This window comes from Phaseolus vulgaris, chromosome 7, assembly GCF_051622355.1.
Source record: "Phaseolus vulgaris cultivar YP4 chromosome 7, ASM5162235v1, whole genome shotgun sequence".
NCBI classification, from domain to species: Eukaryota; Viridiplantae; Streptophyta; class Magnoliopsida; order Fabales; family Fabaceae; genus Phaseolus; species Phaseolus vulgaris.
In genome coordinates, this window is record NC_143504.1 from 4,443,963 (window position 1) to 4,460,567 (window position 16,605).

General features: G+C 32.9%; 4 protein-coding genes and 1 pseudogene across 6 annotated transcripts; all 5 read right to left on the bottom strand.

Moving 5' to 3' along the window:
- Positions 1-873: 873 nt before the first annotated feature.
- On the bottom strand, positions 874-1,869 carry EP1 (receptor-like protein kinase-related family protein). Its single transcript, XM_068633728.2, has one exon. It carries the CDS (start codon positions 1,841-1,843, stop codon positions 1,061-1,063), a length of 783 nt encoding a protein of 260 aa, XP_068489829.2. The 5' UTR covers positions 1,844-1,869; the 3' UTR covers positions 874-1,060.
- Positions 1,870-2,304: 435 nt separating this feature from the next.
- On the bottom strand, positions 2,305-5,869 carry LOC137827528 (cysteine-rich receptor-like protein kinase 15). Its single transcript, XM_090305410.1, is given in 8 exon segments — positions 2,305-2,715; positions 2,717-2,856; positions 2,988-3,138; positions 3,273-3,510; positions 3,629-3,839; positions 3,939-4,072; positions 4,426-4,548; positions 4,851-5,869. Coding segments are annotated over 8 exon segments (2,052 nt in total). The 5' UTR covers positions 5,704-5,869; the 3' UTR covers positions 2,305-2,513.
- Positions 5,870-7,266: 1,397 nt separating this feature from the next.
- LOC137827542 (cysteine-rich receptor-like protein kinase 44) lies at positions 7,267-10,248 on the bottom strand (annotated as a pseudogene). The gene is made up of 9 exons (XR_016522929.1): positions 10,240-10,248; positions 9,724-10,109; positions 9,617-9,633; positions 9,399-9,515; positions 8,826-8,959; positions 8,505-8,715; positions 8,129-8,380; positions 7,840-7,990; positions 7,267-7,709 (listed from the first exon to the last, which is right to left on the bottom strand). The product of XR_016522929.1 is annotated as a cysteine-rich receptor-like protein kinase 44 (transcript).
- Positions 10,249-10,257: 9 nt separating this feature from the next.
- On the bottom strand, positions 10,258-11,270 carry LOC150025745 (cysteine-rich receptor-like protein kinase 44). Its single transcript, XM_090305412.1, has 3 exons — positions 11,136-11,270; positions 10,829-10,979; positions 10,258-10,693 (listed from the first exon to the last, which is right to left on the bottom strand). Exons 1-3 carry the CDS (start codon positions 11,222-11,224, stop codon positions 10,394-10,396), a joined length of 540 nt encoding a protein of 179 aa, XP_090161538.1. The 5' UTR covers positions 11,225-11,270; the 3' UTR covers positions 10,258-10,393.
- LOC137827533 (cysteine-rich receptor-like protein kinase 26) lies at positions 10,258-13,657 on the bottom strand. Of its 2 annotated transcripts, XM_068633714.2 has the most exons (7): positions 12,756-13,656; positions 12,411-12,533; positions 11,788-11,915; positions 11,474-11,683; positions 11,136-11,373; positions 10,829-10,979; positions 10,258-10,693 (listed from the first exon to the last, which is right to left on the bottom strand). In XM_068633714.2, the coding sequence occupies exons 1-5, from the start codon at positions 13,576-13,578 to the stop codon at positions 11,323-11,325; spliced, it is 1,335 nt and encodes a 444-aa protein (XP_068489815.2). In that variant the 5' UTR covers positions 13,579-13,656; the 3' UTR covers positions 10,258-10,693; positions 10,829-10,979; positions 11,136-11,322. The 2 variants fall into 2 exon arrangements, with proteins under 2 accessions (XP_068489815.2, XP_090161539.1); XM_090305413.1 differs by lacking the exons at positions 10,258-10,693; positions 10,829-10,979 and having other exon boundaries at positions 11,368-11,683; positions 12,756-13,657.
- Positions 13,658-16,605: the final 2,948 nt, after the last annotated feature.

A 16,605-nucleotide genomic window follows, 5' to 3' on the forward strand; every position in this document is an offset into this window, starting at 1 on the left:
ATAGACTTCAAGGCCAACAGAAGGTGTGGCCTATTTAATCAAGACTATTGAGAGTAAAAAACAATCATTCAACAACAATTTTTTTTATATAAAATAAAATATTATAATAAAACAATATTTTTTGGATATCAAGTATTATATATCCAGATATGACTTAAAAATTGGCCCAGGTTTCTATATTATTTGGAGGAACGGAGAACACGAAGTACCGTGAGATTTTTATTTGTCCTCTGTTGAATTTTTTTAAAAATGAAATAATCTAAATCATGGTAACAAAAAATTTTAATTTTTAAATTTTAAGTATCAATACATGAATATTTTTTTAGTTCCTCTAAAAATAGTCCGTTTTCATTTTGGTTCATATAATTTTCTTTTCTTTTCTTTTCATTTCTAGAAAATTTGGAATAATTGCTTTTAATACTTATAGAATGTGTGAATTTTGTTTTTAGTTTTTATTTTTTTTATGATTTTCATCCTTCAAAAATTTCAAAATCACCAAAGAAAAAAAGAAAGAAGCGAAGAAGATTTTATAAGCACTAAAATTATATTTAAGTCTAAGCATTTAGTAAAGTTAAATAATTAAATCATGAAATATAAACTTAATTTCTTCTCCATTCTCTTCTTTTCTGTTAAAAATTAAACCATTGAACACAAGTTTATATAAAAGGTTTCTTCCTATTTCTCCATCAATTTCATACCACTAGACATCATGTCAGTGATCAATTTAGAAAGTGTGAGATTTTTGCTCTTTTGGTGGAATTGGATATTTTTGCTCCATTTTAGTAATTAATTTAAATTTTAATTATAGCGAGTTTCATTTTTTTGAAGAGGAATTATAGTGAGTTTCATAACTCCAAATGCAAAGACAATGAGTTTCAAGCTCGAAACATAAAGACTAAATAATGACAAACAAATTTCAATTTCAGATATTTATTTGACTATTTTTTTCAATTTGAAATAATACTATGCCCTACAACTGCATGAACATTTATTCAGTTCACAGTAAGTTCAGCTTGAATTTCCATTACCATTAAAGGTTGATGGTGGAAGTGGGAGGGCATCACAGTGACGGTGCTGGTGCATCTGTCGTGGTAGAAGGTTCATCATAGAAGCGATAGTTTTCATATCTAATATTACAACTGGGTGTTGCAACTCTACCACTAATCTTGCCGCTGCTTGTGATTCTTGAGAAAGCTTCAACCAAGCATCGATTGCAGTCTTGTTGAGACAAATCAGGAGTGCACTGCACAACACCATATATGGTTTCTAAATTTGGTGCAGTTGAATTTCCCGCAGCATACTTACGACGAGAGTCACCTGATGCAGCAGCTATGCCTGTTAGATTGCTCACCAAGTTGTCCAACACTTGATTGAACTGGTCCACGTTGGTTGCATTGACAAACTCCAACGTATAAAACAAAGGTGAAGTTTCCATGAGGCCAAATATTGATCGGTTTGAGTAACGCAACATGCACTTGTCATACCACCCAATTGCCTCTTTCTGGTTTGGACAAAGCTGTGTGAGAAGGACCGTTGAATTGTTTATGCAGCTGCGGCATTCATCTGGTTTAACATCTCCTCTACACACCCCAATGGCGTATACTTTGTCACTGTTTTCGCCGTAGGAGAGGTTGTAGAAACCATAGTCGATTTGTGTGTTGGAAGTGAGATTGGACAAAAGGGTGTTGAGGTTGGTGTGATAAGTGCTGTTGGCTGTGAAGCTGCTTTCATCACTGAGACAGAAGTGATTTAGGAAACTTGGCTGCGCGCTGGCTTGAGATATGATTATGAAAATTAGGCCACAAACATAGGAATGCAACCTTGAGGAAACAACAACGGCCATTGTGCTTGCGTTCTTTCAATGATTAATTTGGTGAGTAAAATCTGTGTTGTGAGTACTTTTATATATTTGGCACCTTGTATGAAACGAAACTTCACTACTGCATTCGAGGAAGAGGTCACGTATTATGGGAACGGAAGAAACTGTAAAACTGAGACTTAGCCTTGTGTGAATGCTTTGAATTTTTCTTTTTAAGACGAGGGAAATGCTTAAACATATTGTCATTGTAATTTGTATGCTTTTTAAATTTAGAAACTTGTCTGAATTTGTTCCTGCTTGTGTTAGAAGACCATGTCAACTACGTATCATTATTGGAAGAAAAAGTTATTTTCCGGCTCAGTAAAACAATACCAAGTCCTTATTTTGATTCGTTACCCTGAAAATATATCATAGTCCAGTATAGTATCCAAATATACCATGTTTAGGATGAAGGAGTAATATTTTTCAGGATGAAAAGTGCCATCTACTCTGTAAACAACTCCAAACCCGCCGTGTCCAAGTTTATTAGACTAAGCTAATTTATTTGTAGCAACTCGTAAGCTAAATCCCTGTTAGACTTACATTCAACCTTTTCTCTTGGCTTCCTATTAGAAAGCACCAAGTATCTGTTTGCCTTGTTACATGTAATTGCATTAACGATCATTACATTTGACTATAATCATGTGATTCATATTTAACGAGGGTATAGACTACTAATTGAAGCCTCATTAGTTGATGCATCAGCACAGTAACTTTTCTGCTCATCTGACCCTGTTTCCATAGAACTACACCTTGAAAACTGGTTGACTGATGAACAGCTATTTTTCATAAAATAAGCAGGTTGCAATGGAACTGGTAGAGTAAAAGAGTGGCTATCAAGCATAAGCACCACTGATCATTGTTGGTCTATCAGCAGCCTTTTCTTGAACACAAAGTAGTCCAATGTGAATGCATCTCGCCATTTCATCTCTGAAAGCATTATTTAAGGTGGGATCTATAATATTATCCGTTCTCCCTTTCCTCCAGTTTTTCCAAGCCTGCAAGAAGTTCATACGAAAAAACATTAGCTCCATTTTTCCACTTGTACCATTTTAAGTGGATTAGTTAATGCCTAATTCTCCATTATAAACCTTATGAAGACAGAGAAGATAAAAAAATGTAAACATACAAAGCTTAATAGATGCTCCACATTCTCTCCATTACGAACTCCACCATTCTTTAGGCCGCTTACAATCTCTAGCATTATTACACCAAAACTGAAGACATCTAACTTCATCGAGAGTTTTCCATGTCTTGCATACTCAGGTGCCATGTATCCACTGCATGTCAATAAGAGCAGGCTCAATTACGTACAAACATTACCTGTTATTTGGACAATAGTCCATGCTCCTCGTCTGTATTAGTTAAGGACACATATCAGAAACTGAACAGCTTATAATATTTTGATACTTACAAGGTTCCTGCAATTTTACTTGCATTAAACTGAGTTTGATCCACATTAAAAAGCCTTGCAAAACCAAAATCTGAAATCTTAGGATTCATGTCATCATCTAAAAGAATATTGCTCAATTTGAGATCTCGGTGAATAATCCTCTGCTGAGAATCCTCATGAAGATAAAGAAGGCTACTTGCAATGCCCGTAATAATACTGTAGCGTTTTTTCCAATCCAAATGTGCTCGCCCGATGTGATCTATTTGCCAATGAGTACAATCACTTAATGTTTTAAACTAGAGTCAAAATCTTTCTTCATTTAGTCATGCAAAAGAAATTATGTGATTGACTTGCTGTATAAAGTTAAATAAACATACCAAATATGAAGTTGTCAAGACTTTTGTTGGGAAGAAACTCGTAGATAAGGAGTCGTTCTTCACTTTCAAAACAGAAACCAAGGAGCCTAACTAAATTTCGGTGGTGAAGCCTTGACATTAATAGCACTTCATTCTTGAATTCAATATCTCCTTGCCTAGAGTTTCTACATAACCTTTTGACTGCTACTACTTGTTCATTGAAGATCGTCCCCTGAAGATTTCACAGTAACAGTGTTTCACTTATATAAAATTGGGCAACAATCACGTTTTGACATTAAGATAAATTTAATCGTAAGGGTGCAATGTTTACTTTGTAAACAGGTCCAAATCCTCCTTGTCCAAGCTTGTTTGAATTAGAGAAGTTGTTTGTAGCGACTCTGATGGTGTCAAGGTCAAATTGTGATGACTCTAATTGTCTAATTTCATCATCAACCGTAGCTTCACCTAGATGGGGGAGATAGTTTTAAGCTATAACAGTTGAGTTTGTCAAATGGAAATCAAAACTGCAGCATGCAAAAGTAAATTTTCCAAGACAATTATTCAATAGATGAAGCACTACATGTAAGCAATTCATTTGAAAATAGTTATATTCCCTTTTGGTTTTTGTTCTTAACTACCGATTAGTAAAGTTATTTTAGAAAAAAATATCTCTTATATGCCATATCCATTGTCAATGCCAAGAAAAAAGAAAAAGAACATTGGTTCATCTTGCAGTAGGTGTCACACGACCTAAGTAAGAAATCACAGGAAAAAATATTGACTCTTATATAACAGATTAAGTAAACATCTGAACTTACTCTCGAAATATTTTCTCGGCTTCCTAACTCTTAAGCAGATGCAAATAAAAATCAGCATCCCAATAAAGACAAGAATGGGCACAACGTACTTGGCGTTGACAGGTTGTATTCTGTTGCTTTTTCCTGCATAAACAGAACGTGTCTTCTGAGTAAAATAATCCTCGTCAGGGAGATATCTCAATTTAGTTAGGAAACAGAGAGACAAGAAATTGAAGATGCCACTAAGGTGCTGGAATTTTAAGTATAAAATACCTTTGAGTACTTGGTTCAAATGTTTTTATCTTTCCTTACATTGGAATAATATTATATAATAATAAAATCTCCCTCAACATATATGTCTGAGAGGTTTAACTTGACTTATGATGTACTAAATTGGGGATCAGTATTGTAATTCAAACCATGTTGCAAATTGTAACAATTAATACCATGATAAGTACTCTCGGAGGAATTTGAGGTGGTGGAGGGTGCAGGTGACGATGAAGGAGGAGATGCAGATCCTTGTGGTGGCAATTGTAGTGTTAGTGTATCCGCAGTAGGCTCATAGAAGCTGGAGTTCATATATCTGAAATTACAGCTTAATTTAACAACTCCGCCTCCTGATCTGTTATTACAATATTTGGATATTTCTGAAAAGGCACCACCTAAGCAATCGTTGCACTCTGCCACTGTCAATTCAGGTGAGCACTGAACAACGGCATATATAGTTTCATAACTCGGAGCAGTTGCATTTCCTGCAGCAAATTTGCTTCTGGGATAGGAGTCAGTTGTTGCAGCTTTCTCTCTTAGTTTTGACAGCAAGTTATTCAGCACATAACTGTACTGATTCCAATCTGTTACATTAGTTTCCCACCAAAAATAGAAGCCGAAACTAGAGTCTTGGTAACCAAGAAGTGAGTGATCTGCATAGTGTAACATGCATAAATCATATCCTCCCACGGCTTCCTTCTGATGTGGACAGTACTTGAGGAGAAGGGAACTAGAGTTGTGGAGGCAAGTAAGGCAAGTATGTGGGCTAACATCTCCTCTACAAAGGCCAGTTGCGTAGACTCTATCAGAGTCTTGGCCATAGGAGGAGTTGTAGAAGCCATAGTCAATTTGGGTGTTATAAGTGAGCCTTGAAAGAGCAGCATTGAGGTTAGTGTGGTAGGTGGTATTAGGGGCATAGTCTCCACTTCTGTAGCAGACTGTGTAATTGTATTGGTAGTCTGGCTCGGCAATAGCTTGAGATATAAGAATACCAAGAAGGGACAGGAAAAAGGGCACTGCTTCAGAGACCATGCTATACAATGTTGTGCTATTAGTTTTCAGGCATCAAAACTACATATGATTGGAATTTAAGGCAGAGAAGGAGTGAAGAGCTAGGAATTTCAACCAAAGTGAATGACACTTTGTAATGTAAGGAAAGAAAAGTAAATTAATTTATCATTACAAATTGAAATTCCTCAAATAAAATTATACAAAAAAAACTCATTTACTGTTATTTTTTTCTGCCAAACACGTACAATCTAATGATTTATTGTTTTGAATGCTAATTTTTAGTAATATTTTACAATCTACATCATAGTCCATTCTTCACTAACAGTATCATAATTATAATTTTTTAATTAAAAATAACTAATTTGTTCTTTTGAAAAATGCCACTCCAGCTGGAAGCTGTTATCAATACTGCTACAATTTAATAATTTGTCTTTTAACTACAATTTTTGCCATTAATAATGGTCCATTGTAAAAACAAGGTTGCATACTCATCCCCTGGTCTTTCTGCCCACTCCTCACGTCTTAGAAGATGTCATGTCAGAGTTTCATCTTTCATGCGTATTGGTCACGGACAGTAAGGTTGGACCAAAAATTCAAACAGACAGTACTGGTCCTACTTTTGTCATAAAAGAAAATTAATTATCCATGTTAAGATTATTAACATTAAGTTGTCATGACATTAACATAAGTATATACCCTTTGAAAATTGACCGTTGAATTTGTCTTGCATGGAGTGGAGAATGGACACCTTCCAAGTCAATGGTGGACAAGACACTATGATAGTCTACGGATCCACTTACGGATCCCCAGCAAAAACTATGACAACTTTATTCTTAATTTCCATTCTCTTAACTGACTAATTTCAGTAAAAGAAGAACTTAACTCGTCATCTCTCATCTCTAATAGAGTTTCCTTTTTCTAATAATAATGTTTTCTCCATCCAAATTAAAATTGAACCTTATTATATCATTGCAAATCTGTAAAATATTTGGTCAGATGGGGTCTTCAGAGTGTCACACATTCATGGGTTCGCAGTTTTGAGCTAAACTCTAGGAGACTAGTTAAAAGAACTTCAAATGGTTATTTGGCACCAATTCTTTCCATTTTACGATCAAATTGACGCCTCAGATGTTGTGTAAAATCATTAGAGCGACAACCTAGCAAGACACAAACATATGTAAACTACTATCAGAAAACATAAACCCGACAGCAAACATAGTTTATTTGGTTTATGTAAAAGGGTTGGGATACCCCTTTTGTATCCCTCTTAATTTAATTTCATTCTTTGCTGATAAAAAAAAATAGTCCAACAGTAGGGGTGGAATTCTTACAAATCCAGTTGGAACTCATACTAGGATTCTCAATAATCAGCCTGTTCATCTATGTATTTAAAGCTATCATGGACTTTTAAAACTTCACTCTTCCTTCTCTAAATATATGCTTCAATGGAAGCATGAGCACAATTTATGTAATTTGATCCACTTTCTTGATACGAAATCCCCCAATTATAACAGAAACAGATATAAGAGTTTGGATAAGGCTAATTCTGTGAATGAAATCTTTTCACTGAAATGGTGTTGAACAATTCTTCATTCTTATTATAGCAAGCTCCAAAAAACTGTTTTTCATGGTACATTTAATAGTAATTATGGTTGTTACCTTTGACTATAATCATATAATTTACATCTAACGAGGATATAAACTACTAATTGAAGCATCATTTGCTGATGCATCAGCAGAGTCACTCTTCTGTTCATTTAATCTTGTTTCCACAGAACTGAACTCCGAAAACTGGATGACTGGTGAACATCTATTGATCATAAAATAGGCAGGTTGCAATGGAACTGGTAGAGCGAAAGAGTGGCTATCAAGCATAAGCACCACTGAAGCCATTGTTGGTCTATCAGAAACCTTTTCTTGAACACAGAGTAGTCCAGAATGCATCTCACTATTTCATCTCTCAAAGCATTATTTAAGGTGGGATCTATAATATTAGCTGCTCTACCATTCCTCCAGTTTGTCCAAGCCTGCAAGTAGTTCATTTTAGAGAACATTAGTTCCAGTTTTCTACCTCTACCATTTGAAGTGGATTAGTTAATGCCTAATGTTCTATTATAAACCTTATAAAGACAAAGAGGATAAAGAAGTTAGACATACAAAGCTTGGTAGATGCTCCACATTCTCTCCATTTCGGAATCCACCATTCTTTTGGCCACTTACAATCTCTAGTAGTATTACACCAAAACTAAATGCATCTAACTTCATTGAGAGTTTTCCATGCCTTGCATACTCAGGTGCCATGTATCCGCTGCATTTCAATAGGGACCGACTCAATTAGATACAAATTGCAATGACCTGTTCTCTTGATAATAATCCAGGATCCTCATCTGTATTACTCAAGGATACAGATTAGAAACTAAAATGCTCTTTATATCTTGATACTTACTAGGTTCCAGCAATTTTACTTGCTTTAACCTGAGTTTGATCCACATTAAAAAGTCTTGCAAAGCCGAAATCTGAAATTTTTGGATTCAAATTGGCATCTAAAAGAATATTACTCAATTTGAGATCACGGTGAATAATCCTCTGCTGAGAATCCTCTGCTGAGAATCCTCATGAAGATATAGAAGGCCACGTGCAATGCCTTCAATTATTTTGTAGCGTGTTTTCCAATCCAAATGTGCGCGCTTGATGGGATCTACATGCCAACACGAGTATAATCATTCGAAGTTTTTTTTAAACTAGAGTTTAAACCTTTCTTCATTTAGTCATGCAAAAGATTTAATAATGTAATAGACTTCCAGTTTAAGAAATCAACTCACCAAATAAGAAGTTGTCGAGGCTTTTATTGGGTAGAAACTCATAGACAAGGAGTCGTTCTTCTCTTTCAAAACAGAAACCAAGGAGCCTAACTAAATTTCTGTGTTGAAGCCTTGACATTAAAAGCACTTCATTCTTGAATTCAGTATCTCCTTGGCCAGAGATGCTACATAACCTTTTGACTGCTACTTCTTGTTCATTGAAGAGCTTCGCCTGATTAGTAAAAGACTGACAATGTTTTATGGATGTAAAATTGGCCAACAATCTGGCCCTACAACGTTTTGCTAGACAGATAAATTTAATTGTAATAATGCAATGTTTACCTTGTAAACATGTCCAAATCCACCTTGTCCAATCTTGTTTGCGTCGGAGAAGTTGTTTGTACCGACTCTAATGGTGTCAAAGTCCATTAGTGACGACTCTAATTCTCTAACTTCACCATCAACCTTAGCTTCACCTGGAGGGGGAGGGGTTTTTAAAGTAGTACATGTAAGCAATTGATTCTTGAAAACTGTTATATTCTGTCTTTATTTGGTTCTGTTCTTAACTTATGGTTAGTACATATTTTTACAAAAAAATGCCATTCTTTGACATATCCTATGTCAATTTGGAGAAAATTAAAACAACTCTTTTTTTCTTCATATTTTGATTAGGTCTCAAAGGACCAAAGAAGAAAATACAAGAGAAAATAGTAATGTACTCTTACATCAAACGTTAAATAAATATTTGAACTTACTTTTTTTTTTATTAGTAATAAAGATTGAATAACAGGAACCACGGTTCAACCTTTATACATACCTAACAAAATAAATGAGACAATTTCTCTGGTCTCCTAAACCAACAAATAGAGAGACAACCAGATTTTGTACGGATTAGTTTTTGAAATTTGAACTTACTCTTAAAATGCTTTGTTAGCTTCCTCACTCCTATGAAAATGAAGATCAGCAACCCAATAAAGACAACAATAGGCACAGTGTATTTTGTGATGACAGATTTTGATTTGTGGCTTTTTCCTGCATAAACCCAAGAACTCTTCTGGTTAATATAATCTTTATCTCGAAGACAACTCAATTTAGTCATTAAACTGAGTCGAGAGACAAACAATTCAAAATACCATAAAGCTTCTGGATTTTTTAAGTCTGAAACACCTTTAGTACTTGGTTAAAATCTTTTTCTTTTTCTGCATTGGAATAACAATAAAAAAAATCATCTCGGTTTTACTTGTGCCAAATAGATGTTGCTTGAGGATAAAAATATTCACTTCTAGCCATGTAATAACTAATACCATGATAAGTACTCTGTGGGGAATTTGTAGTGGTGGATGGTGAAGGTGAAGGAGGAGGAGATGGAGATCCTGGTGGTGACAACTGTAGCGTTTGTGTATCAGCCGTAGGCTCATAAAAACTGAAGTTTTCGTATCTGAAATTACATCTGAATTTAATAACAACTCCACCTGATCTGCTACTACAACATTTTGGTAATTCTGAAATGGCGCCACCTAAGCAGTCATTGCATTCTGCCACTGACAAGTCCGGTGCACACTGAACAGAAGCATATACAGCTTGAGAATCCGGACCTGTTGCATTTCCAGAAGCATATTTACGATTCTAATAGGAATCAGTTGTTGCAGCTTTCACTTTTAGTATTGGCAGCAACTTCTTCAGCGCATATATTAATTAACTTATATTTAATTTATTGAATTCTTTTTTTTTGGATAAATAGAGAAGAAATTCATACCAACTTCATTTTATCGACAAAAAGAACATACATAATATAAAATTGAGAATCTTAATAAAGTATTTTTCGGGTAATGGGTACAGTAAAAGAAATGAGAGAAAGAAAGAAAAAATTGGAACAAAAAATCTACAAGTGACACTTCTATCCATAAACTCTAGCGAGCAAATGGCTCAGTAATGGAAGCCTCGTTTACTGATTGAATATTTGGTTCATTTGATTGAATGACTGATAAACTTGTACTATCAATGGAGAAAGCAGTTTTTGAGGGCAATGGTAGCGTAACAGAGTGGCTGTTAAGCATGAGTGCCACAGAAGCCATGGTTGGCCTATCATCCCCTTTTTCCTGAACACAAAGCAACGCAATGTGTATACATCTCATTATTTCATTGCTCGAACCACTGATTGTGGGATCAACGATGTTTGACGTTGTCCTTTTCCTCCAGTTTTGCCATGTCTGCAAGTAGTTGATCAATATTAGAAATATTGATTCAGATTCAATCATAAAGTTTATAATTCCATAAGTAACATGTTCAACCTTAACTTCTAAGTGCAAGGAAAATAAGTCATTAAAAGAGTAATGATTACTTACATAGGTTAGAAGATCCCCTTCATTCTCTCCTCTTTGTACCCAACTGTTTTTCTGGCCACTTACAATCTCAAGAACCAATACTCCAAAACTAAAAACATCAGATTTTACTGAGAATTGTCCATGGATAACATACTCCGGTGCCATATATCCACTGCATGTCAACATGGACGACCACATTAGCTCCATTACATACAAATATTACCAAACTTTGTTAATTAAGATCACCTTTACAGATCCTTTTGTTTTAATTGAAGACGGTGATTAGTATAAATTATTTGTCATAGAACATTCTAATAGTAATACTTACTAGGTTCCAACAACTCTACTTGTATTGGCCTGACTTTGATCCACTTCAAATAATCTTGCCATGCCAAAATCTGATATCTTAGGATGCATCTCTGCATCCAAAAGAATGTTGCTTGCTTTGAGATCTCGGTGAATAATCCTCACACTTGAATCCTGGTGAAGGTAGAGAAGACCTCTAGCAATGCCTATTATAATTTTGTATCGCTTTTCCCAATCCAATTGTTCACGCCTGTCTTCATCTTCAAACCAAAGCCAAGATATAATATTCCAAATGAGTTAGAGTGTTTGTAAACGATGAACAAATGTTACATAGTTCCGTAGCCAAAAAAATTTACTAACCAATATAAAGAAATCAAGGCTTTTGTTGGGGACGAATTCATAAACCAGAAGCCTTTCTCTTCTTTCCAAACAAAATCCTAGTAGCTTAACTAAATTTCGATGCTGAAGCTTGGCCACTAACAACACTTCATTCTTAAACTCTCTGTCTCCTTGGAGAGAATTCTTAGACAACCTTTTCACTGCTACTTCCTGACCATCGGAGAGCCTACCCTGAAAGTTTAAAGTTGATAATGTAGGTCAGGGCAACCAGCCTATCAGGTATACCACATTGTGTAGATGAGATTTTCATTTTTATGTGACACTGTTATATGTACCTTGTAAACAGGCCCAAATCCTCCTTCTCCTAGCTTATTTGCATCAGAGAAGTTGTTGGTAGCAGCCATGATACTGTCGAATTCCAATGGTAATGTCTTCGTTGACTGAATTTCGTCATCATTTTCAGCTTCAATTGAGAATGAGTTGCAACCAGTCAGTTTTCCAAATGGAATTTTTGTTCATTTTTGGAATAGCCAATTCGTTTTCGTCAATGATAGTATTTTTATGAGAACTGGATAGAACATAAGGATGCAATTTTAAAATATTGTTTACTTTTAACATTTAAACTATTTACATTGTGGCAATCAGTCAAATAAATTCTACAGTGAATTATTCAGATTAAGCTGCTGTTAAGCCAATATTTTCTACTCTTGAAAAGCTGTATTATATGAACACTTACAAGTTGCAAGTGACTTTTCTTTCAGTTTATTTCTTACCGATTGTGATTGAACCATGCATTTTTTCAATAATGGAAGAAATGTTTCATATTTCATTCCGCTAAAATATGCAGTGACTAAAACTCTAACATTAGTCAATTAGACTAAATAGATGGTTTTTTATTTTGTTGTTAGAGAGTGGCAACCACAGTAGACCTTTCAGAGAGAATCCCATGTCAGCTTACCTTCAAATTGTTTCCGACAACTCCTCATTCTTAAATTGATGCAGCAGATAAGGTTGACTAGAATGACAAAGGCACTAATTGTCACAGATATTGCTATTACAGCTCCAGATACAAATATCTTTCCTGCCAAAACCGAATTCAATCGATGTTATTTATGAATACATATTTCTAGGAATAAGAACAATTAGTCCTCATTCAGCGCAAGTTTTATCGAAATTTCATTAAAAATGTGGTCATCAACAACTAAATTTTTTGTAGAAGTCGTGTCTAGGTCTTACCTTATCATAAGAAGAAACTGGTTTAAGTTGAATTACTATTTCACGTTACCTTTCAAGTAGCATTTACCTTTTGTTGACACCTGCGGTAGTGGTGGTGGTGATGCATGTGTTATTGCAGCATTGGTAGGATCATAGAAGGGGAATATCTCATATCTGATGATACAACTGGGTTTAAAAAATTTAGCACCTTTACTGCCATTACAACATTGTGGAATTTCTGAGATAGTCTTAAGCAGGCATTCATCACAGTGTTTTTCTGAAAGGTCAGGTGTACACTGCACAAGACCAAATATAGTTTGAAAGGCTGGTCCTGAAGCATTTGCTACAGCAAACTTACGCCGAGAGTCGCCTGTTGAAGCTTGGCTTGTGAGGTTCTCTAGCAAATTCCTCAGCACTTCATTGAAATTATCACCATCGGTTGCATTATAGGTCCGCTTAGAGAATCCAGGTGTGGCTTCCATGGTCTTGAATATTGAGCGGTTGGAATAGCGTAACATGCAGTAGTCATACCACAAAATCGCCTCCTTCTGATTTGGACACAGTTGCGTGAGAAGGACTTTTGAATCATTCAAGCATCTACGGCAAGCATCTGGCTTAGCATCTCCTCTGCACAGCCCAATTGCGTTAACTCTGTCACTTTCTTGGCCATATGAAAAATTGTAGAAGCCACAGTCAATATCTGTGTTTGAAGAGAGGTTGGACAAAAGGGTGTTGAGGTTGTTGTGGTAGGTGCTGTTAGCAGTGTAATTACCCTTGTGATTCATACATTGGTGTAAATGAAATACTGGTTGGGCGTTGCATTGAGATATGGATATGAGTTGGAGAAAGATAAAAAGAAATATGGGCATCCTGAAAAACAAGGTCATAGTTGGGAGGTTGGAGAAAAGCATAGAGAAAGAAAGGGAAGAATGAAGATTGAAGGTTATGTAGAATATGACTTAAAACATTCACAATACCTAAGTGTGGATATGAAGGTCTGTGCATGTGGTCATTACTGCTTTAAAGATAAAAACAAGATTCCCTGTGTTTACACCTTTACGCGTTTACGCATATTGCCAATACATAGCCTCGTGTTACACACACTATCATAAAACTTGCTTAGCCTCGTGTTACACTACACACGTGTATGACAGAATATATGTCTAACCAGAAACCAAATGGTAGTAAAAAAGTTCATAAGCTGAAATTGACGAGCTATTCTTTAGGCCAAGTATTTCTTACTGTCACATGCACATTCAAATTATCATATTCAAAACCACATTTTTCATATCATTACATTACGATTTCTAATCATATTATTTTAATTCAAAACTTAATTTTTATTATATGTATTTATTTTTAAATTCATCACATCAAGAATTATAAACAACTCTAAAATTCTAAGGATTGTCAAAGTATCATTTTCCTATAAAAAAAATGTTTTCATGAGAATATATAGAATTGACACTAGAATTAAATCATGAAATAAAAACCAATCTTTATAGACAAAAAATAATTAGTTGTTATAGTAATTAAATTAGAGACCAGAAACTAAAAAAATGGTTTCTAAATTAGTTGTTATTATTATTAAGTGGTTTTTAAATTGGTATTTAATTAACTGTCAATGTTTTTGCTATCACATTTAAAATTTAAATAATTGGTAGTTAAAACTTTGATAGTTAATTAGATATCAATCTATTTAATCATAATAACTAATTTATAAATCAAACAGTTTTTTAGTCTCTAAAATGTCACTAATTATTTTTTGTCTCTAAAATTGATTTTTATTTCATAATTTTCTTGCAATGTGGGTTGAATTTCCACTTCACTCCACTCAACAAAATAATCTTGACTTCAGTTGATTTTGAATTTCTAATTTTTTTTATTAAATAAGTTAATTCACTTTTTATCGGATTAGATTGAATCAAGTAAATTGGGTCATTTAATTTTAAAATTTATTATTTTGCTAAAATACATAATTTTAAAATAATTTTAAGAAAATATAATGATTTTTTTTTAAAAGTAGAAACTGATATTAATATTTGAATAATTGAATTGTTTAATATTTTAAAAATATATATTTAAATGAGTAATATAATTATAGTATTATTATTTAATAATTTTAATATAAAGAAAATTCATTCTCATATTTAAATTGAATTAAGTGATTGAATTATCTAAAATATTGTCCAATACATGGGACTTGGGCATAAATATATTTATAACCCAGTTTAAAATAAAATGAAAAAGGAAAAAATACTGAAATCTCTAAAATTTACTCTTTTTTATAAATGTCTTAAACTGTAATGTACTCTAGTTAATTTTTAAATTTTATTCTAATTGATTTTTAAACTATACCATATTTGCAAATTTAAAAAATAATTACCTTAATTTTCAATTCTATCTTAATTAATCATTAACATGTACCTTTTATTTTATAAATAGATATTGATACTAGATAAGCGTTAAACTAGCTATTATTAATAAAAAAGAAATCTGAATCGTTTATTTTATTTTAAATCCTAGTCCTTTATTAATTATCTTATAAATAATCGTTTATTTTATTTTCCAAATAATATAATTTAATAAAGTGTAGAATTAAAAAACCAAATAATGACTTTTTTAATAGTTTTTTATTATATTTTCAAAACGCATATTTTTGTTTATTTAAATATATGAAAAAATTACGTTTTGTATATTATTCAATAATAGCATAAAATTATCCTCCCGTTAAAAGTATTTGAAATAATTACTATATATTAACGTAGAAATCTATGTACTATGACATTTTTTAAATTTCAGATTGTTAATTACTATTTTTAATATTATTTTTTATTTCAATAAATTAAATTTATGATATTAAATCACAAATATTACACCTTGGAAAATAATGTAGTTAACGATAGTTAAAACTGCAAATCAAGGTAAAATATAATCCTGTTCAATATATATATTTTATAATGTATACGTACTTCTATAAATTAGTTATACAAGTATAACTTTATATATATATAAATTTAATTATTAACCGTATATGAAAATACACATCAATCAAGTCCAATAAAATTGGATATAATCCAATAAAATTTGAAGGGATCGTATAACTTGAATTCTTATATGATAATAGTTAATGAATGATATATTTCAAAAATTTACTTTACCTATATTTTAACATCATACTCATAAAAGTCTATTAAAAAAATTATAATAGTTAATTATCATCTTCTTTTAATAATTTCAATTATTTTGTTGTTCTATTTTAGACACAATAACTATGCGGAAGGAGTTTAAGCTTCCTCATAACATATATATCTATATGATAAATTCTTCTTAGATAGATTTTGCAGTAAATACATATATAATAATTGATCGGAATTATTATAAATGACAAATATGTTAAAATTAATAAATAATATAATAAATGCATGCTTAAAAATTCTACTATGGGAATGACAAAATAAACTACCTTTGTAAAGAAAGTTAAAATAAAATTTAATAAGATTTTTAAATATAAAAATAAATAAAAGATAAGAAACTTAAAAGCAATTAAAAATTGTTACTTAAAATAATGTCTTCAAAACATACAGTAGGCTATTAAAAAATTATATGCTATTTCTAAATATATTTCCCGTCCTTCATCTTATGAAAATGATTGGGAATATAATACAAAAATATGTAATATTTCATTTTTATTGTAAAAATACAAATTAGAATGAAAATTTGGAAATACAATGGTGTCGATTGAAAATTTTTTGTGTTGTCCGTGTGGGAAGGCGGAAGAATCTTATCGTCATTTGTTTTTCGATTGTAGTTTTGCTTGACGCGTTTGGTGTTTATATTTTAAGTGGCTTGGAGTTCCGTTTGTGTTTCACATTGATCCTAAGTCAAACTCTGACCAATTCAGGTTGAGCCGGTCTTCTGATTCGGTTAATGTTGCG